Genomic DNA, 23,401 nt, shown 5'->3' with positions numbered 1-23,401 from the left:
CATTTGGCAAGCTTATGTGTAGTGCCATGTGTCACCATCTCATTGTGCCACATTTCACCCTGTGAAATGACCAAAATACCCTTGTGTCTTAATTTTGAGTTCTCAACCCAAAATAATTATTTCCCTTCTTCTAATCAATTTATATCAAATATAAATTAATTAATTAATCTCTATTAATTAATTTCTCATAATTAAATTCATATTTAAACACTTTAAATATAAATTTAACTTATACTATACATCCAATAACCTAGATTTGGTTTCATGCCATGCTAGGGACTTTGTTGAAGGAACGGAAGCGTGAAAAACACAAGTTTATACCATTGAATTCAAAAATTTTCACCTAGGGTCACATGCATCATGCGAGATTTATTTTTATCTATTTGATTTCAATGATAAAAAAAATATTAAAACTCTTTTAATATGTTTTTGGATCTATATTTGCTATTTAAGATTTTAAAATTAATCAGATTAATTTTAGAACTCTAGATTAAATCAAGAACGATTACATTAACCTCTTGATGTACTGCAGCGTGTCTGCGCCTTTGAGATTTGTTTTCAGGACACCAGATGTTGTCCCTCTAGTTTGTCCACACCAAGAACACCTATGGCAGCCCTTGAACAGCTTCTAAAGCTTTTTCTATTAATTAGAAATTCAAGTTCTGCCTTTTAAGAGATTAGAGATGTAAACAGGACACTAGAAACAATTTCTAATGTTCTTAATTCAAGAGATTGATGGCTAATCTCTTTGAATTGATGAGAGATGAAGAAGAATAGATAGAGAGCCTCAAAATGGCGTGACATAGGAGAGGAGTGGCTGCTGGTTGCTTTTCTTTTTTCATAACAACACTTATATAGCTAGGTTAACACATTAAACCCTTGCCACATGTCACCCTTTGATTAGCTCTAGGTTTAAGTGACCCAATCACATTGTGCCAAGTGTCAAACCTATATTTAATCTTAATATTAATCATCTTGCATGATTAAAAATATTTGGCAAGCTTATGTGTAATCCCATGTGTCACCATCTCATGGTGCCACATGCCACACTGTGAAATGACCAAAATGCCCCTGTGTCTTAATTTTGAGTTCTTAACATAAAATAATTATTTTTTCTTCTTCTAATTTATATCAAATATAAATTAATTAATTAATCTCTATTAATTAATTTCTCATTAATTAAATTCATATTTAAACACTTTAAATATAAATTTAACTTATACTATACATCCAATAATCTAGATTTAGTTTCAAGTCATGCTAGGGTCTTTGCAATTTAATTGCAAACCAAACCTATTTAATTAATCAATTAAACTCTTTAATTAATTAAATAAATCATATTTAAATTGGTGATAACTTGTGTATATGTGTGACTTACTAGGCTCATCACTAATTGGCAATGAGACATGATATCAACTCTTAATATCATCAGAACTCTTTCTTACCATAAATGATTTCTCTAAATCATTTTATGAACCTCATAGACCATGGTTAACACCTAGCACATCATGCCATGGCCACCCAATTAGTAATAAGGTTTACCTTAAATGAACTTATAATCATATGTTACCATGTACTAGAATCTCTCTGTTACAAAATCCCAACTCAAGCTAGAGTCATGGTTTATGTCAAACTCCATTTGCTATGAATATTATGTTCTCTTTTAATTCCAGTTCTTGATTAAAAAGATTTTCTCATCAGAAACTCTTTTCTGAATAAATCTATCTGTCCTGGCCAGGAACTTGAAACATCAAGAACAATAAAATGAACATAGGATTTTATCTCTATTTACTTAGAGGAACCGATTCCATCTTGATCAACACCTACCTCCATATATAACTAGTAGGAGCCAACAGATGCCCATATACCCATACACAATACAAGTATGAAAGCAGTATCAAACTCAAACTACCTATATACAAGATAACTGTGCTATATCAGGTCTAAAGATTATATGCACTGATATGATTTATGACAAAACATTGACAAGAGTAAACTCCATGTGCTTGTCATAAGTGTCATTAGTTCGGCCTACTTATCATTTATAAGTGCCTATCATGTTTGTCATATGGCATGAGACTCACCATTCCATCTTATTTATATCTCATATAAATAACTTGGTAGCAAACATGAATACAATCTTTCTGGATAAGTCATGTCCTTATTATGAAGTATCCTCGATTGTGAACCTATTTATGATACTTTGTGCTAGAAATATTGTCACTCATATTCTTAACAACTTAAGAATAATATTTCAAACAAAATATCAATGGACCTTTTCTATTACACATAAATATATTATGTAAACGGAAAAGTGGAAATGCCTTTTATTAATAAAAATATGTACAAGATACATACTAAATGATATGCTCTAGGGCATACTACTAACATTTGCAATCTAATTGCAAACCAAACCTATTTAATTAATCAATTAAAATCTTTAATTAATTAATTAAATCATATTTAATTTGGTGATTACTTGTGTATATGTGTCACTTACTAGGCTCATCACTAATTGGCAATGAGACATGATATCAACTCTTAATATTATCAGAACTCTTTCTTACCATAAATGATTTCTCTAAATCATTTTATGTACCTCATAGACCATGATTAACACCTAGCATAACATGCCATGGCCACCCAATCAGTAATAAGATTTACCTTAAATGAACCTATAATCATATGTTATCATGCACTAGAATCTCTCTGTTACAAAATCCCAATTCGAGTTGGAGTCATGGTTTATGTCAAACCCCATTTGCTATGAATATTATGTTCTCTTTTAATTTCAGTTCTTGATTAAAAAGATTTTCTCATCAGAAACTCTTTTCTGATTAAATCTATCTATCCTGGCCAGGAACTTGAACATCAAGAACAATTAAATGAAAATAGGATTTTATCCCTATTTACTTAGGGGAACAGATTCCATCTTGATCAACACCTACCTCCATATATAACTAGTAGGAGCCAACACATGCCCATATACCCATACACAGTACAAGTATGAAAGCAGTATCAAACTCAAACCACCTATATACAAGATAACCGTGCTATCTCAGGTCTAAAGATTATATGCACTAATATGATTTATAACAATGCATTGACAAGAGTAAACTCCATGTACTTGTCATAAATGTCACTGGTTCAACCTACTTATCATGTATAAGTGCCTATCATGTTTGTTATATGGCATGAGACTCACCATTCCATCTTATTTACATCTCATATAAATAACTTGGAGGCAAACATGATTACAATCTTTCTGGATAAGTCATATCCTTATTGTGAAGTATCCTCGATTGTGAACCTATTTATGATACTTTGTGCTAGAAATACTGTCACTCATATTCTTAACAACTTAAGAATAGAATTTCTAACAAAATATCAATGGACCTTTTCTATTACACATAAATATATTATGTAAACGGAAAAATAAAAATGCATTTTATTAATAAAATATGTACAAGATACATACTAAATGATATGCTCTAGGGCATACTACTAACACTCCTCTTGGTAGATATATGGGCTAAACTACCAGAAGACTTCCTGTTTAGAGCATCAGCCACCACATTAACTTTTCCAGGGTGATACTGTATGGTGCAATCATAATCTTTCAGCAATTCTACCCCTCTCCTTTGCCTAAGATTAAGATCACGTTGGTCAAAGATGTATTTGAGACTTTTGTGGTCAGTGAAGATTTCACAAGTCTCACCATACAGATAGTGCCTCCAGATTTTTAAAGCAAAAATTACTGCAGCCATTTCCAAATCATGAGTTGGATAATGCTGCTCATGCCTTTTCAACTGACAAGAAGCATATGCAATAACCCGTCCATGCTGCATCAAAACACATCCTAAACCAATCCTAGAAGCATCACAATACACTGCATAATCCCTTGATCCAAACGGAAGGGTTAACACTGGTGTTGTAGTTAAACGAGTCTTAAGCTCCTAAAAACTTTTTTCACAAGCCTCAGACGACTGAAATTTCACATTCTTCTGTGTCAACTTAGTTAAAGGTGCTGCAATGTGAGAGAAGTCTTGAACAAACTGTCTATAATACTCTACTAAACCCAAGAAACTACGAATCTCTGATACAGTTATGGGTCTAGGCTAATGAAGCACTGCCTCAACTTTCTTCTTATCAACACACACCCCATCCTTAGATACTGTATGGCCTAGAAAAGCCACACTATCTAACCAGAACTCACATTTTGAGAACTTAGCATATAGCTTGTGTTCCCGTAAGGTCTGAAGGACAATTCTCAAATGCTGCTCATGCTCCTCTTTACTCTTTGAGTACACTAGAATGTCATCAATGGACACTATAACAAATTGAACTAAGAAAGGCTTGAAAACTCTATTCATGAGATCCATAAAAGAGGCTGGAGCATTGGTAAGACCAAAAGACATTACAAGAAATTCATAGTGTCCATACCTAGTCCTAAACGTCATCTTGAGTATATCTTCTTTCTTGACCCTCAATTAATGATACCCAGATCAAAGACCAATCTTAGAAAACACTTTGCACCTTGAAGTTGGTCAAACAGGTCATCTATGCGTGGAAGATGATACTTATTATGCACAGTTACCTTATTCAATTGCCTATAATCAATGCACATTCTCAAAGACCCATCATTCTTCTGCATAAATAACACAGGAGCACCCCATGGAGAAACACTAGGGCGAATAAACCCCTTATCTAGTAGGTCATGTAGCTGCTCCTTCAACTCCTTAAGTTCTACGGGTGCCATACGATAATGTGGCATAGATATGGACTCAGTTCCAGGAACTAAGTCTATACCAAACTCTACCTCTCGCTCCGGGGGTAAACCTAATAAATCTTCTGGAAAAATAATAGGAAACTCCTTAACCACTGCAACATTCTCTAAACCTGCACCTTCTACCTAAACGTCTCCAACATAAACTAGATACCCCTTACACCTCTTTCCCAATAATCGGCTAGCACTCATTACTGAGATAAAATTTATTATTGAATTGAATTGTTCAGATTACATATGTATATTTAATTTCGAAAATAGTATATATCTAAAAATAAATAAATAGACCATCCAATGAAATATTCTTTATTTTATTTTATAATTTTTTTAGATAAATATTTTAAATTATTGTTAGATAATTAAAATAAATAAATAATTAAATAGATAAATATTGGGTTTTCACAACATAATTATTTTTTAATTGCATATCGCATTACCTAATAAAAGTAGTCCCAGTTAAGCCTCATCCTAATTTACAATATGGTCTAAAACCATAGGAACAATCAGTGATAGAAATTTTATCTAGCATTTAATTGGTCAGCTTTAATTATTATAGACCAATAATTATATATAAACCAAAGACATATATATCAATAATATATTAAATTTTAATCTCAATTAAAATTTAAAATAATTTAATTAATTATAAATAAAAATTAATCTTAAAAAATAAAATTTAATAATGAAGAGATTTTACAATTTTTTAATATATCAAAATATTAACATGAGAAGTGCCTATTAAAAAGTAGTTTCCTATTTACGTAATCTAATAGAATTTAAACATAAAATCAAATCTTTATATATTATTTAAGAGAATAAAAAAAATTATAAATGAATTATTTAAACATGAACTCTTTGCATATATATATGTATATATTAATTTAAAATATAAAATTGATCCAATTTTTATTTTTTTATTAATTTCAGTAAAATTAATTTATTCAAAAACTAATAATTTTTTTTATATATTATATATATATTTTAAAATTTTTTTATGTAGTTGGGTGGGTTATTGACCCACTCAAGACCATGGGGCTCACCCGTTGGAACAATTTATAATTATGCCAATTTTCAATACCTTTTAATGGTCCTTTGATCAGAGCTGCAATTCTTCATAATGGATGTTATGTTGCCGTCCAACTAATTGGAAAAGTTTTATCTAAGTTGAGTTGATTATAAATTTAAAATATAAAATATATAGTAAAATTTTATATAAAATACATAAAATTTTGTAAAAATTATTATTTAATTTTTATATTTTAATAAAATTAACTACTTAATTTTTGTAATTTAAAAAATATACTATTTAGTCTTTATATTTTACTTTCGTTAAATTATTTAGTCTATTCATCAATTTTTCTGTTAGTTATGAATTTTAATCTGATCGAACTATTATTTAGCCTCTCTATTTTAGTAAAATTAATTAGTTTGTCTTTATATTTTAAAAAACATGACTATTTATTTTTTTTTATTTTAGTAAAACTAATTAGTTTTTCTTTATATCTTAAAAACATATTCCTAAATAAAGAATATAAATTTTATTGCTTGGAGATTAAATCTGAATTTATATTTTTTTAATTATTCAAGTATTTTTATTTAATTATCTAATTATCATTTTTGTGTTCTTTTAATTAGGAAACAATATTTAATCAAATATTACTTAATATCTAAAAGTAATCAAGGCGACAATCAAAGAAAATTCATTTTCAATAGAAAAAATATAAAATTAGTACATAGAAAATATAATGAAATTATACTTGAATAGTTTAAAAAAAATATATAAATTCATATTTATTCACCACACAACAAAATTTTTATTTTTTAAATAGGAATATGTTTTTCAAAACATAAGAATAACTAATTAGTTTAACTAAAATAAATGATTAAATAATATTATTTTTAAAAATATAAAAATTAATTAATTAGCTTTATTAAAATAGAAGTACTAAATTTTAATTTGACTGATTATTAATAGAAAATTTGATAAAAAAATTAAATAGTTTAAGGAAAGTAAAATATATATAATAAATGATATATTTTTTAAAATATAGAGATCAAATAATTAATTTTATTAAAATATAGAGATTAAATAATAATTTTTTTAAAATTTATATGTATATATTTTAAATGAATTATATAACTATAAAATATTTAAACATGAATTCTTTACATATATATATATACATATTAATTTAAAATATAAAATTGATCCAATTTTAATTTTTTTATTAATTTCAGTAAAATTAATTTATTTCGAAACTAATAAATTTTTTTATATATTTTTAAAATTTTTTTTATGAAGTTGGGTGGGTTATTGACCCACTCAAGACCATGGGGCTCACCAGTTGGAACAATTCATAATTATGCCAAATTTGAATACCTTTTAATGGTCCTTTGATCAGAGCTGCAATTCATCATAATGGATGTTATGTTGCCGTCCAACCAATTGAAAATGTTTTATCTAAGTTGAGTTAATTATAAATTTAAAATATAAAATATATGAAAAAATTTTAAATAAAATATATAAAATTTTGAAAAAATTATTATTTAATTTTTATATTTTAATAAAATTAATTATTTGATTCTTGTATTTTAAAAAATATACTATTTAGTTCATTTATTTTGTTTCAGTTAAATTATTTAATCTATTCATCATTTTTTTTGTTAGTTAATGAATTTTAATCAGGTCAATTTATTATTTAATCTCTTCATTTTAATAAAATTAATTAGTTAATTTTTATATTTTAAAAAATATTATTATTTATTTTCTTTATTTTAATAAAATTAATTAATTGGTACTTATATCTTAAAAAATATATTTCTAGATAAAGAATATAAATTTTGTTTCATAGAAATTAAATCTGAATTTATATTTTTTTAGTTATTTAAGTATTTTCATTTAATTACCTAATTATCATTTTTATATTTTTTTATTAGGAAACGATATTTGATAAGTATTACTTGATATGTAAAAGTAATCAAGGCGATAATTTAAAAAAAATTATTTTCAATGGAAAAAATACAAAATTAGTGCGATGAAAATAAAATGAAACCATATTTAAATAGTTTAAAAAATATATATAAAATCAGATTTATTCAGTACACAATAAAATTTTTATTTTTTATATGGGAATATGATTTTTAAAATATAAAAGTAATTAATTAATTTCATTAAAATAGAGAATTAAATAATAATATTTTTTAAAATAGAGAAATTAACTAATTAGTTTCAATAAAATAAAAGTATTAAATAGTAGTTTGACTAATATTATTAACAGAAAATTTGATTAAAAAACTAAATAGTTCAAGAAAAGCAAAATATAAATAGTAAATAATGTATTTTTCAAAATATAAAGTATAAATAACTAATTTTATTAAAATATAAATATTAAATAATAATTTCTTTAAAATTAATATATTTATATTTTAAATTTATAATAAATTAAATTAAGAAAAGCAAAAAAATAATCCATAACCATTTAATTATTAGATTATTTTGAATCCTTATTTCGTAATTTAATTCATACCTCATAACTTTTCTTTTTTATTTAAGAATTTTGAATATTAAAAAACATTTGAATATATATAAAAAATTCTATGTTAGCAAAAAAATATCCTATGTTCCATAAATATAAAAAGGTTCTTTCAAATATTACAAATGAGCCCAAATCTACAGGCAAAGCTTATCTAAAATAGTCAGGTATTTGCATACCAAAATTTAAGAAGCCGCTTTGAAAGCATAATAAAAACATAAAATTATCGATTTTAATTTAATTATACCTGCTATCATTTAATTTTTAATTTATACAAAAAATATAAAATTATTTATTTTTTATTTAAATTTATCAAAATTTATAAGGTTTTTTTAATTTTAAATATAATTAATAATTAATAAATATTTAAATAAGTGAATCAATGTATTTAATAAACTTATTAAAACTAGTCTCAAACAATAGACCATGTATTAGCTATAATTTATTGGGCCAATTATCCAAATTGGAACCTTAACAGTAAAAGTCCAAATTCAAATGGTAACATATGTAGTGATTTTATGAGTAATATTAATCAGCTTTAAATTCAGATAAAATGATTTGTGTAAATACCTAGTTATTGCCACTTATGTATTTATATTTAATGAAGATGAAATTTAATATGCATAATTCTATGTTGACATATAATAAATTCAATCATATTATTCAATAAGAAATTGGTTGGATGCATTCTCTCTAAATATATGTAATATTTTCTATTAAATATATAAAATAATTTATTTACCTTTATTGATAAAAATATAAATAAAATAAATTATAAAATATTATAAAAATATGTTAAGATTATAAAAGGAAGGAAAAAAAAAGTTTCAACAACTATAAATTTTTTTTAATATAATATTAATAATAAATTTTAATTTTAAATTAATTAAAATTAGTTATGTGAATTCCTTTTCATTGCATTAATATTATTATAGACTTTTTAAAATTATTTTCTTTCATATTGTCTGTTAGCCCATTAGGGAAAGGATTGATTGGTGCAGGGTCTGAGAGTTTGGTTGGGTTTGCATGATGTGATGTGCTCAAAAGGCCCTAAAATACAATATATTTCTTCTACTATTAAAAAATTTGGGACAGTTGCAGCAGAGCATCATAGGTAAGCAGTGATGTCAAGCCATGTCTAATTTATTCTTTTAAAACCATAGGGACCTCTTCCACAATTAGGATTGAAAAAAATAATAATATCTTCGATGCTTAAGTTTTAATTCATCAAAAAATATAGGCTTGAAATAAATCACTTTCTGAAAATTTTAATTTTTAAGAAATAATTTATTTAATTTAAAGTAAATAATTTATTTTTTAGAAAGTAAATAAAAAATAATCTTTCATTTTTCTAGTAATGATTATTTACTTTCAACTAAATAAATCAATTTTTTTTTATACTTTTTAAGAATTTAAAGTTTTCTAACTTATTTATCTAATTACATAAATACCCTTTTTAATGCAGATAAATAGGATTTCAAATCCTCACTTCCTTCATAAAACTTTCATCGATGGAACTAATACAATGTGCACACCTTATTCATAAGCAATAGAAACAGAGGTTTCATTTGTGGTGTGCTCACCTATCTATGGTCTTGTTGACAGCAGCACCTCCTCGATCAATCTGTCTAAATTTATACATGAGCTACCGTTAGGAGCTGTGGCCTCCTCTGCTTTTCTCTTCCACTCTAATGCCTTCTTTTTCATTTCTTTACCCTTCTCTCCCTCCATTAACTCCTTTAGAAGCTTCTCCACTTCATCTCTCTTCACGTTATAATCTATCTCCATGCCAATACCCCAATCATTGCAAGCAAACCTGCAGTTAGTAGACGTCTCACCAATAAATGGCCAACAAACCATTGACACTCCGCTTGACAAGCTTTCAATCGTCGAATTCCAGCCCATATGGCTTAGAAACCCTCCAATTGATGGGTGTTTTAGGATTTGTTCCTGCTGACACCAGCTTGCAATCATGCCTCTTTCTTTGCTTTCATCAAGGAACTCTTTTGGCAAAATTGCGGATTCACCTTGGACAAGATCAGATCTTATTATCCAGAGGAAGTTTTGTTTGCTGTTAGCTAGTCCCCAAGCAAATTCTACAAGTTGTTGCGGGGTGATGACAGTCATGCTGCCAAAATTTACAAAAACGACTGAATTGGGTTCCTGGGAATCAAGCCATTGAAGACACTCAGTGTCTTCTTTCCACAGACTGCAACCGATGGCTGCTACATCATTCTCTGAAGGATTTTGACCAAGAAGCAAGTGGAGAGGGCCCAGGGTGTAAATTGGAGGGGTGAACATAGATGAAAGACCAAGCAAAACTTCATGCTCTAACTCATCATAAGTATTTAGAACAATGGCTGAAGCTTTTGAGGCTCTATCTATCTCTCTAATCGTAAATTTTATTGAATCATTTCCATCTGTTATGCGAATTATAGTCGGCAAGTCCCTCAGACGAATATCTTTCATACCTGGAATCCAATCGATGGTAGTCTCCAGATACCCATTTGTTAAATAGCTCACATCTGCATATAAAATCAGAGAAACCTTGTTAATTACTTGAAATTACATCAAAATTCCAAGGTGGCTTTTAATCAAATCATGACTCGTACCTTCAAGTGGTACTAGGCCTCTTTCAATAAGATTCTTAGAATTTGCATAGCCTAAGAATCCACAAGCACTTGTAGTCCAAAAAAGAACATCAGGGACTCCAATTTCTTCAGCAGCTTTAAGAGTAAAAGTCATGATACCATCGGAGATTATGCAAGAAACTGTTGGAATATCAGAGGATGAGTTAAGTTTAGCAAGAAGCTCACGGAATGGGACTAAGCAATTCGTTGAGGTAGCTTCAACAAGAGATGCAATGTCTTGGCTAGCATCAGCATCAGTCGGAGGTAGACCGTCCGGGATGGTTTCAAAGACAAAGTCAGGAAGGCCAGGAAGGGAGTTGGAGCCTCTAGACTTAAGCAAGCGTCTCTGGTTATGCTCAGTGTGAACAAAAGTAATGTAAAAGCCACTGTGATGGAGTAGTTTTGCTAGTTTGAGCATTGGGTTTATGTGACCCTGAGCTGGGTAGGGGATGCACACTGCATGAGGCTTGCTCATCCCAGGAATATCCATATCTCTCTGTTTCTTTAGTGAGCGGTGGAGTTGCTTTGATAATACAGAATGCAACATATATAAATCCCAGGAAGACCAGGATGTAGACGTGCCGCGCGGTTCAAGATATAAGTAAAAATAACAGTCAGCCACCGAATAAAATATTTATTTGATTTATTTAATTTTTATTCTTATAAAATTTGCCTCATTTCTATAAGAAAGCTTCAATTAATATTAATTGCTTGTATTAATTGGTTTTGTTCAAAGAACATCATGTAAATGATGTCCCACATATGTGGGGCTAGAGTGTTAGAGTCCAAATACAAGTTGGCCAAAGAAAACCGACTTGCCCCTCTCTCTCTCTCTCTCTCTCTCTCTCTCTATTTTTTTTCTCTCTCTCTCTCTCTCTTTATATTTTTTTCAGTCATAACTTCTTCCTTCGATCACCGTTTTCAGCATTCTTGATATCAAAACGCTAATCTCTTCATTGGCATCGTGTAGATACCAAGTTTACGTGGTATCATTTCCCGGTTTGTGCGAATCAAACTTCAGAAGTTTAATCCCATTTTGACTTGTGGGCTACTGTGAATTTTACTAAAAATCTGGGATCACCAGCGCGTCCTACACGAGAGTTTTGCGACAACACTAATTTGAAATTTTTTTTGACACCAAAAATTTGGTGGTCCCACGAACTTATTAGTGATTTTTCGAGTCTTTAATGAGTCTGTTTAATTAAATAAAAATTATATTCTAACTCCTGGTATTGTGGGCTTCACGTAGGTGTTTTTGTTTTGAGGAAATTTCATCGGCGATTGGGACTGCATTTTCGAGCCAGACACAGGGGCTGTCGGACTCACTTCAGAAGTGAGTCAATATTACAGTGCTTTTCACCATTTTCAGATGCCCCAGACACGTTCCAGGTGTCAAAATTGGCATAGGTAAACCCAAACTTCAAATACACTATTTTACCTAAGGTTGATTTTAGAATAAAATTTATAAAATATGTGTGGGTAACTAGAAAATTATGTTTCCAATTGTATTAGCATAATAGCATTGCTAAAGACTACAGGGCATGATTACAGAATTTTTGGGGTTAGTTTGGATATTTTTGCAAAATGTTAATTATAAACTTAATAGCTGAATTGTGTAGTTATATGAATTTTGATTGGTTTGGTAGGCCTAGAAGGGGTAGTATGTTATTGTTGTGCTGTGGGCCTAAGGCCATTGGGTTAGGAAGTGTGTTTGAGTTGTTTTACAGGTTAAGTAAGTCCTAGGTATAGGAAAAACTCTGCTGAATTGCCGGCATAAATTTAGGGTGTCTCTTTAAGTCCTTGTTTTATTTTAATATTAATAAATTTATTAATATAATTATTTAGGTAATCCGAGTCAACCCTCCTCCTCTTCTCAGCCGCCTCAGTGATCTTCAGTTAATTAGTGAGTAGATATTGATTTTATTTATAATTTCAATGTTAATAATTTACATTCAAAGCATACTCATGCATTTGCATATATATATATATATATATGTATATATCTAGTTAAATGCTAGGTACACTCTTTTGTTGCATACTTTATTGAACTTGTTTGTGGACATCGCCTTAAGGTAATTTAGAGCTGTATGCGTGTGTTGATGTGTGTATGGTATGGATGTGTGTAAGGTTAGTATGACATTCAGATTTGTACTGTCCATACCTGTGGCATCGATAGCATTCTACATTAGACTTGTCTCTAGCCTTTGGTTTGTGATTGGTTGACTAAGTTCCATCTCTCCCTTTTCCTTTTCCTCAAGAATCATGATCCTTATTGTCATTCCGTTGTTGCTGCTGCTGATTTCTCCAACCTTTTTTTGCCTCTTCCCTTATCTGCTTTTGAGGTTGCTAGATGATCATCATTTGAAGCCTTCAAAGCTTGCTCCTTGATACATGCATTTTGTATAGTCATTTAGGTTTAATTTCATGGCCATTTTATTTAATTGTTAGTCACTTTTAGCCAATTTTATTAGTTATTTAGATAGTTTTTCATGATTGTCAATTTTTGGATTAATTTATAATTTTACTTTATTTTGTAGGAAAAATGGTATTTTTGAGGGACTAAAAAAGAAATTATGCCAGTGAGGAGTGATTTCTATAGCCAACGATATCAAAAACAAGTTTGAAAGTTGAATTATACAGTGGCCAAATTGTGCATAACTTGCCACATAAGTTGTGTAGTTCTGCACGGGGTGAAGAAGCAATTTTTCCATTCCTGCTGAAATCTGCATAAGTCACTGCATGACTTATGCAGACTTAATCCTTGTTTATGCAGCTTCACACAGAGAGCCTAGAAACCTGCTGAAAACTGCATAAGGGACTGCATAACTTATGCAGTCCACTTATGCAGTTTCATAGAGTTTTCATAATGAGCTGGCAGAAGATTCCCTCATGAAAACACACCTCAAACACACCATTTTAGGGCTACTTGTCAGAAAAAGATATAAATAGGCCCTTATCTCATTTTAGAAAGGGGGAGGAGACAAAAAAGGAAGCAGTAGTAGGGGAAGAGTCAGAAAATAGAGAGCAAAACGTCACCTCTCCATTTCTAGACCAGATTTAGAGTTTTCTTCCTTTCTTGCATATTTCCTACCTTTCTTGTATTGGGTTTATTAGTTCTTAGCTTAGATTTAAGATTTATTCCCATATTAACTCAGAATTTCTTGTAAATAATATGGATAGTGAGTAGTTCTCATTAGATTCTGGAGGGGGGATGTAATATTTGAGATATTTTGTGGATTTTGATTGGGTAATCCATATTTTGTGATTTTAATGAAGTTTTATTCATTTCTTGTGTGCTCAATGACATGCTTAGTGTAGGATCCCATTAAGTATTGTTCTTAATCCATGGTTGAAGCACCGAAAGGAGAAAACCTTGTGATAGATAATCAAGAAATTGGACTTAATTAACTTAGATCTAGAAATAGACTAAGGATTAAGAGGATTTACAGATTAATTAAGGAACTTAATGGGTCTTGATTAATTTTAACTCCACGAAAGTAGGATTAGATTGATTAAGGCACTCTTTGTCCCACTCGAAAGGGTGTTCAAATGATATAAGAATTAATCTCCTTAAAACCCGTAAATTCCATAAGATTGGGTAACCAATTTAAAAATCCCAAAATAGCTTGAACATGAACCCCCGAACTTCGAAATCGCCCTTTTTATCATTGTTAATTTCTAATTGAATTTAATTACTTGCCATTTTAAATCTCGCCATATTTCAATTTGCTTATTTTAATTTGATACAAATTTAGTTAAATAATTACATTGTTGAATAGATTATTAATTTTACACATATAGATTTCACACTTCAATATCTATCAATTTATTGCTTTAATTTCAAAAATAGTTCAAATTAGTCAATTTTTATATAAAAAATTCGATCATTAACACAACTTCTCGTGGGAACGATATCTTTTCTATATTACTTGTACGACCCGTGCACTTGCGGTTGGGACACATCAAGTTTTTGGCATCGTTGCCAGGGAGTTGTTTGTTTAAGATTGAATTCTTGATTATTTTAGTTGTTTATAGTTTTATCTTTGTTATCTTTTCATTTTGTGTTTGTTTGTTTTTTTTTTTAGGTACTCTTAATCTTTTATGAGAAGAGCTAGAGGCACAAGTGACACATCCTTATTGTTTAATCTGAAATTGAGAAATTTTGTAGAGCCAACAAGAAAGAAACCAGAAAAAGGAAAGAAGCCTTGAGAGAAACTGAAATTGAAGTAGAAATGGCTGATGAAAGAATTAGAATTACTGGTGGTAATGCTGGAAATGATCGAAACAATGAAAATGCAGCCCAAGATGAAGAGGTTGTAAATGTTAATGTGCCTAGGGGAAGTATGATGGATCATGCATTTCCTCGTTTTGATGATTTGAGAGAGAGCATAGCAAGACCAAGAATTGATGCAAATAGCTACAAGATGGATTTTGGGGTTCTTCAAATGATTCCAAATTCCCAATTTTGGGGACATCCTTCCGAAAATCCACACACACATCTAAAGAAGTTTGCTGTGATTTGTGATATGCAAAAACAACCTGGAGTATCTGATAATGCAGCAAGATTGAAGCTATTCCCATTCTCTTTGAAGGATAGAGCATTGGATTGGCTTGATTCTTTACCTCACAACTCCATTACAAATTGGGAGCAACTCACTGATGCATTTCTTACACAATATTTTCCACCTGGAAAAACTCAAGAATTAAGGAATCAAATGACAGCTTTCAGACCAAGAGAACATGAAACTCTTTATGAATCATGGATGAGATGGAAAGAATTAGAGAGACAATGCCCACATCATGCCATTCCAAAATGGATGATAAATCAGAATTTTTACACCAATGTTACTCTTGCAATTAGAGGGATTATTGATGCTCAAACAGGAGGAGAATTTATTATGAAGCATGAAGATGAAGCTTATGAGCTATTGGAGAAAATTGCAAAGAATACTCACCTTTGGAGTAGTCCAAGAGGACCATCTCCAACTCAAAAGAGGCAAGCTGCTGGAATGTATGACCTTGATCCATTCAACATGATAAATGCAAAGTTTGATGCACTTACAAATGTTCTGGCTAAGAAGATGGAAGATTTAAGTATGTTGGTGAGTTCATCATCATCATCTGGAAGTTCACAACAAGTTGCTTATGCAGAAGAAACTACTAGCTGTGGAGTAGACTATGGAGAGCAAGCTGCATATGTTGGTAATTATGGAAAAAAAAAATGGGGAATCCTTACTCTCAAACTTATAATCCAACTTGGAGGAATCATCCCAACTTTTCATGGGGAAATCAGCAAAATCAAGTCCCAAATCAGAATCTTCAACCACAACAGCAACAAGGAATTCCATATTAGCAAAATAGGCAACCATTGCCTAATTTTTAGTAGAGAAATATGAATCCTCCACCAAAACAGCAACAACAAAGTTCCACCACAGAAGCTTTATTACAACAGATTCTTGCTAACCAAACTAAGCATGATGAAGAGATGAAAGCAAGGCTGGAACAAATGCAAACACATAACAGAATGTTGAAAAATCAGATTGCACAACAAGCATCTTCCTCAGGTACCAAGTCTTTTGGAAAACTTCCAAGTCAAGCAAAAAACCCAAGAGAGCAATGTCAAGCTATTACTTTAAGAAGTGGGAAGAGAAGAGTGAAAATAGTGAGAAGAGAGAAAATGAGAAAGAAATTGATGAGAGTGAAAAACAAGAAAGTGAGAAAGAAAGTGCAGAAAAAGGTAAAGAGAAAATTGAAGAGAAGGAAGAGAAGTATATACCTCCAGAGCCTTACAAACCACAACTTCCCTTTCCACAAAGATTTCAAAAAGCCAAGCTTGATAAGCAATTTGGAAAGTTCTTAGAGGTTTTGAAGAACCTATACATAAATGTGCCTTTTATTGATGCTCTTTCACAAATGCCCTCTTATGCAAAATTCTTAAAAGAAATTCTCTCAAACAAGAGGAAACTTGAAGACCATGAAACTATAGCTTTGACAGAAGAATGTAGTGCCATACTCCAGAAGAAACTTCCTCCTAAGCTTAAAGACCCCAGAAGTTTTTCAATTCCATGTCATATTGGGGAATCATGTTCTACAAAAGCTTTATGTGATTTAGGGGCTAGTGTTAGCCTTATGCCCTTTTACATTTATGAGAAGCTCAATATGGGAGATCTTAAGCCAACCCACATATCTCTTCAGTTAACTGACAGATCAATTAAATATCCTGAAGGGATTTTGGAGAATGTGCCTCTAAAGGTTGGGAAGTTCTATATACCTGTTGACTTTGTCATCCTGGACATGGAAGAGGATTCTAATATCCCAATTATCTTGTAAAGGCCCTTTCTAGCTACAGCAGGAGCATTAATTGATGTTAAGGCAGAAAAATTGACTCTTAGAGTTGGTGAAGATCAATTGGTTTTCAATATTAATAACACTATGAAGAAGCATCATTCTGAAGCTGATACTTGTTTGAGAATTGATATCATTGATGAGTTGGTTGAAGAACACTTCAGAAATAGATATCCGGAAGATCCACTTGAAAATTGCTTAGTTCATGGAGGAAGCATAGACTATGACAACCCTCATGTGGCTGCATATGCTCAACATTCAGAGGGTAGTCCACCATTTATTTCTGCTCCAGTTTTTCAACTCACACAAAAGGAAAAAGTCGAATCTAAGCAACCATCATTCAAGGAAGACGATGCACCTAAGGTAGAACTTAAGCAACTTCCTTCTCAGCTCAGGTATGAATTTCTTGGCCCCAATAACACTTATCCAGTAATTGTAAATGCAAACTTGAGCACTTTAGAGGTTGATAAGTTGTTAATAGTGTTGAGATAATTTAGGAAAGTTTTAGGATATACCATAGATGACATTAAGGGAATAAGTCCACACTTTTGCATGCACAGAATTATTTTGGAAGAAAATTGTAAGCCATCTATTGAACATTAGAGGAGGTTGAACCCAAATATGAAAGAAGTTGTTAAAAAGAAATTTTGAAGTTGCTTGATGCAGGGATCATATATCCTATCTCAGACAGTACTTAGGTGAGTCCAGTACATGTTGTTCCTAAAAAAGGTGGAATGACAGTAGTAAAAAATGAAAATAATGAATTAATTCTCACTAGAACAGTGATTAGTTGGCGAATGTGCATAGATTACAGAAAATTCAATATTGCCACTAGAAAAGATCATTTTCCACTTCCCTTTATTGATCAAATGTTAGAAAGATTGGCTAGGTATTCTTATTTTTGGTATTTAGAAGGGTATTTGGGATTTTTCCAAATCCCTATCCATCCAAATGATCAAGAGAAAACCACTTTTACTTGTCCATACGGAACCTTTGCTTATAGAAGGATGCCATTTGGGTTGTGTAATGCACCAACCACTTTTCAAAGGTGTATGATGGCAATCTTCTCAGATTTCATTGAAGATATAATGGAGGTTTTTATAAATGACTTTTCTGTTTTTGGATCTTCATTTGACATATGCTTGGCTAACATTTCTAAAGTTTTGCAGTGATGTGCAGATACTGACCTTGTGCAGGTTGAAGCAAGCTCTCATCACTGCACCAATCATGCAACCGCCTGATTGGAGCCTACCTTTTGAAATTATGTGAGATGCTAGCAACTATGAAATTAGAGCTGTTCTTGGTCAAAGAAAAGACAAAAGGGCTTATTCTATTTATTATGCTAGTAGAACACTGGACGAGGCTCAAACAAATTATGCAACAACTGAAAAGAAATTCTTAGCAATTGTCTTTGCATTGGAAAAGTTCAGACCTTACATTATTGACTCAAAGGTGGTTGTATTTTCAGATCATGCTGCTATCAGATATTTACTCCATAAAAGGAGGCTAAACCTAGGCTCATTAGGTGGATTCTGATGCTACAAGAGTTTGATTTGGAAATTAGAGATAAGAAGGGAGCTGAAAATGTAGTTGCGGATAATCTTAGTAGGTTGAAATTGGATGATGAAGAAATGGATGAAGTCCCTATTGATGAGTTTTTCTTGGATGAACAACTTTTCTCTCTTGTTGCTAAACTACCTTGGTATGCAGACTTGGTGAATTATCTATTTTGTGGAGTTTTACTTCTAGGAATGACATGGCAACAAAAGAAAAAGTTTTTGCATGAGGCAAACTTTTATAGATGGGGTGATCCTTTACTCTTTAGGAGATGTTGTGACGGTTTAATAAGAAGATGTATTCCTGATGAGGAGATAGAGAGTGTTGTGCATCATTGCCACACTTCTGATTATGGAGGACACTTTAGAATCTCTAAAACAGCTAGAAAAATTCTACAGGTTGGTTTCTTTTGGCCAAACCTTTTTAAGGATGTGAGGAAATTTGTGTTAGAATGCGATAAATGTCAAAGGAGTGGAAATCTGTCAAAAAGAGATGAAATGCCCCTAAATAATATTTTTAAGGTGGAATTATTCGATGTATGGGGAATAGATTTCATTGGCCAATTTCCTCCTTCATATGGTAATAAATACATTCTAGTTGGAGTTGACTGTAACACCCCAAAAATTTTAAATTTATTATTTTATGAGTAATATTGATATTTTAATTTTATTTAAATTTTAAAAAATTATTTGAGATTTTTCGGATTTTAAAAATCAGGTTCGATTTTTCGAAAATATAAACTTTAATGATTTTTAAAAATTAATTTAAAGATCACGTGGCAAAACTAAAAATATATTTAGAGTCTAAGAATTTTTCTGAGGTTTCTGAAATTTTTTCGGAATTTTTGGACCTCGTTTTCAGTCCCGAGGTAGAGTAAAAATTCAAAATTTTGTATTCTGAATTGAACCGGCCGAATCGAATCGGGCCGGCCTTTCTTCTTCCTTTTTCTTCCTCTCCCGCGCGCGTTTTTCCTCATCTCTTCCTCTCCCATTTTCTCTCTCCTCCCTCCTCCCCTTGCCACGCCGCCGCCTCCCCAGCCACCCCAGCTCGCCGGCGCGCCGCCCCACCCCTTCCCCACGGCCGGCCGACGCCCCAGGTGGCCGAAAAACGCGCGCGAACTCCCCCTTGCTCGCGGGCGACTCTCGTTTTTTCGATCGAAATCCGGTCGATCCGGCCACCAATCGGACCGGGTCTTATCTCTAAACTCTTCTACTCGTCGAGTGCTTTCCATAGACACCAAGAACACCTAAATCCATTGAGCGGTTTGTCCAATTTTTGCCCGGGAAGTTTTAGCCCATTTTGACTTTTGGGCTAGATTTCTCGCAAACCGTGAACCCCACGAGAAAACCGAGAGTACCATAGCACTCCACTCATCGAGAGCTTTGTGGCGATATAAATTTTGAATTTTTTCGACACCAATTTTCAGTGGGTCCCATGGAACTTCGCAGTATTTTTCCGAGCATCTAATGAGCTTAGAAAATTTTGTAAAATTTATGTACTAACCCCCGTGTTGTGGGCTTCGTGTAGGTATCTTCAATTCGCGGAAATTCGACAGTTGTCCGGGTCTGTGAATTTCCGGCCAGACAGACCGGCTACCGGAAAAAGTCTCTGAATTGAATCGAGGTTTTGGCTACCCCACCATTGTCAGACGTCCCGAGCGCGTCCCTAGAGTCGGAATCGGCAAAGGTAAACCCGAACCTTGCTTTTTTGTAATTTTCTAGTGCTTAAATAGGATTAAAAATCCATAAAATATTCGTGGTAGCTCAGAAAATTATGATTCTTTTTGCAATAGCCTAGTAATATTGCTAAGGACCGCGGGGCAAAGTTTTAGAATTTTTAGAGTTTGTTTGGGCAGTTTTTGCAAAAATGATCAATTATAAGGACTAAACTGTAAATTGACATATTGTGATTGATGACTGTTTGGATGGGCCCAGGAGGGGCTTTGTGATGTGATTGAGTTGTGAACATATGGATTGTGAATATAGAAGTGTGTTTTGAGCCATTTTGCAGGTTGGGTAGGTCCTAGGTATAGGGGAGACTCTGCCGGATTTTCGGCACGACTTAGTACGTATTTGGTCTTTTCTTGCTTTGTATTGAGTCAATTATATTAAATAATTGTAATGTAATTTTCAGGTGAGCCGGGACAGCCTTCTTCCTACGCCCAGCCGCCATAGTGATTGTTGTCAAGTCTGTGAGTAAAATATTAATTTTAATTATAATTTCGATATTATTATATATTCAAGCATGCCCATGCATTACTTTTATGTATATATCTATGTAGTTAAACTCTAGACACATTTTATGTTGCATTCACATCTGTGAAAGTGCCATGTATGTTGTTGTGGTAATTTAGAGCAGTGTTCGTAAGTTGGCGTGCGTGTGATGTGGTGTGGACTATGGATAAGACGGGTAGACACGGCTTGAGATCTTCGCTGGGACCCGGTCCTTCGGGGTAGACACGGCTTGAGTTCTTCGCTGGGACCCCGATTTGGTTATTAAGTGGAAGTCCGAGCTGAGTTCTTCGCTGACACAGGTTGGATTTAAGAGAGCTGTATAGGGGATCAGCTCCCATATATATTATGATTGATATTACTGGGTGTGTGAGTGCTCCAAATTACCTTTTTGCTGTTATGATGTGAAAATATTGTTGATGTTGCATTTCACTCTACAGGGTACATTAATTTTAGATAGTTATAGAGATTACGGTTAAAATTGATATTTTACTCTCTGAGTCGAACGCTCACTCCTGTTCAATATTTTTCCAGGCCACAGGAGGATATTTTGAGGTTAACCTGCTTTTCTCCCTCGCAGGTTATTTATTCATGTTTGTGTAATTCTATAAATTTCTAGAATTTTCGCATGTGTTAGAAACCTTCATTTAAATTGGGTCTGTAATATAAATTCTTATTTTGGACCTGTAAACTTATTATTTTATGCATGTTGATGGATTGGATGAGCTCCCATTTATTTTATGTTGTTATGAGTATGTGGAGGGTGAGCTGAGCTCCCCAAATTGATATATATATATTGTGTTTACAGGTCGGGTGAGTCAAAAACTCCCCGTTGAAAGGTCCATTTTATGGCTGGACTCTGTCCGGTTGATTTCTTGAAATTGGGCCCAAATGGGCCTTAGAGTTGGGTCAATGAATAGTTAGGCTTACTATGGGCCTCGGGGGCTTTAGGCTGGCCCAGGTCCTAGTGCCGGTCCAGCCCATAGGTTGGGTCGTGACAAATGTGGTATCAGAGCTTAGGCTCCAGATTCTTAGGGAATGTTTGTCTAAAGTGTTGAGAAGAGTCTAATATGAGTCACATGCGGAAAAATAGGATCCACATTCGTCTTACATTGTCATCTTTGCTTCTAGTTTCTGCTTCATATATTGTGTGTAAATATGAGTCTATAGAGCTGTGTAATGTGTAGTTTTGAATTTTGTGGGCTAATGCTACTGAATTTCAGGAAAATGCGTAGAAGGTGAGAGCCGCCATCGCACTGTAACAGATGTGCCTGACGAGGTGTCAGCACAGGATGAGGCGCCTGCCCCGAGGAGGCGGGGTAGGAGGCCTAGAGATGCTCAAGTAGAAGAGCAGCTGCCAACAGTTCAGGATTAGTCTTTCATGGCACAGGGTCCCATGGACCCCATGGCAGTTACTCTAGCTAGGTTGCAGAGAACCATCGATATGATGGCGCAGTATATGGTCTACCCTCCACAGCAGCAGCAGTCCATCGCACCAAGAGAGGAACCTTACAAATAGATCATTAATTTCAAGAAGTTGGTGCCTGGTACTTATGATGTGTCAGACGATGCATATCGGTTTTTGGATTCCTGCAAACAAGCAGGAACAGAATTGCAGTTGACTGATAGAAGACTTATTGAGTGTGTGCAGCATGTCATTGGGCCTATGCCAAGACAATGGATGAATGACTACATATTACCCCGGATGGAGGGTTTATCGTGGACTCAGTTTGTGGAACTGTTCATCAATCGGTTTGTGCAAGAAAGCTTCAGAGATCAAAAGCAGTGGGCCTTTGAGGCCTTAAGATAGAATGGCAGGTCTGTAGATGAATATGCTACAGAATTTCTAGAGTTGAGCAGGTATGCCCCTACAGCAGTAGCTATAGAAACTATGAAGGTGAAGAGGTTCCTAAAGGGGCTTGACAGGAGGTATGCAAACCTGGCCATGATGTCGGATCAGTCTTTTGATGTGGTGGTTGATCGAGCCAGACAAATTGAGATTAGCTATGCTGTGGATGACAACGGAAGAGCAAAGAAAAACAGAGCAGAGGGTTCTTCAGGTGTTCCCCACATGGGTACTACGGATAGTGGTGGCCAAACTAATTACAGAGGAAGAAGCAGGAATAAGAGGAGTGGCTTTAGACACAAATCTCGAGGGTTCAGACCAGGGTACGGATCCAGCAGTGGTCACAGTTCAGGGTACAGCAGTTCTGGGTCTGGTTCAGGATCCTCCTTGGCACCTTGTGCACAGTGTAGAAGAGGACATTCAGGACCTTGTATGATGGGTTCAGGAGTATGCTTCAGGTGTGGCCAACCAGG

The 23,401-nt window shown here is 32.9% G+C and overlaps 1 protein-coding gene and 1 non-coding gene across 2 annotated transcripts; both read right to left on the bottom strand.

Annotated features, from left to right (window-relative positions):
• Positions 1-9,783: 9,783 nt before the first annotated feature.
• Positions 9,784-11,483, bottom strand: LOC110667539 (7-deoxyloganetin glucosyltransferase-like). Its single transcript, XM_021828398.2, has 2 exons — positions 10,932-11,483; positions 9,784-10,844 (listed from the first exon to the last, which is right to left on the bottom strand). The coding sequence occupies exons 1-2, from the start codon at positions 11,437-11,439 to the stop codon at positions 9,907-9,909; spliced, it is 1,446 nt and encodes a 481-aa protein (XP_021684090.2). The 5' UTR covers positions 11,440-11,483; the 3' UTR covers positions 9,784-9,906.
• A 4,165-nt stretch (positions 11,484-15,648) lies between these two features.
• LOC131182661 (small nucleolar RNA R71) lies at positions 15,649-15,756 on the bottom strand. Its single transcript, XR_009150923.1, has one exon. It is a non-coding gene; the product is annotated as a small nucleolar RNA R71 (small nucleolar RNA).
• Between the last annotated feature and the right edge of the window lie 7,645 nt (positions 15,757-23,401).

This window comes from Hevea brasiliensis, chromosome 8 (assembly GCF_030052815.1).
Source record: "Hevea brasiliensis isolate MT/VB/25A 57/8 chromosome 8, ASM3005281v1, whole genome shotgun sequence".
NCBI lineage: Eukaryota > Viridiplantae > Streptophyta > Magnoliopsida > Malpighiales > Euphorbiaceae > Hevea > Hevea brasiliensis.
Note: the sequence above shows the minus strand (reverse complement) of the source record. Positions and strands in the feature narration are given on the sequence as shown.

Bases quoted from the DNA above. Each gene is read 5' to 3' on its own strand.
- LOC110667539 (XM_021828398.2), bottom strand. From the start codon at position 11,439: ATGGATATTCCTGGGATGAGCAAGCCTCATGCAGTGTGCATCCCCTAC. The intron at 10,845-10,931 runs GTACGAGTCATG...TTTTATATGCAG, and splicing joins AGGCCTAGTACCACTTGAAG to ATGTGAGCTATTTAACAAAT.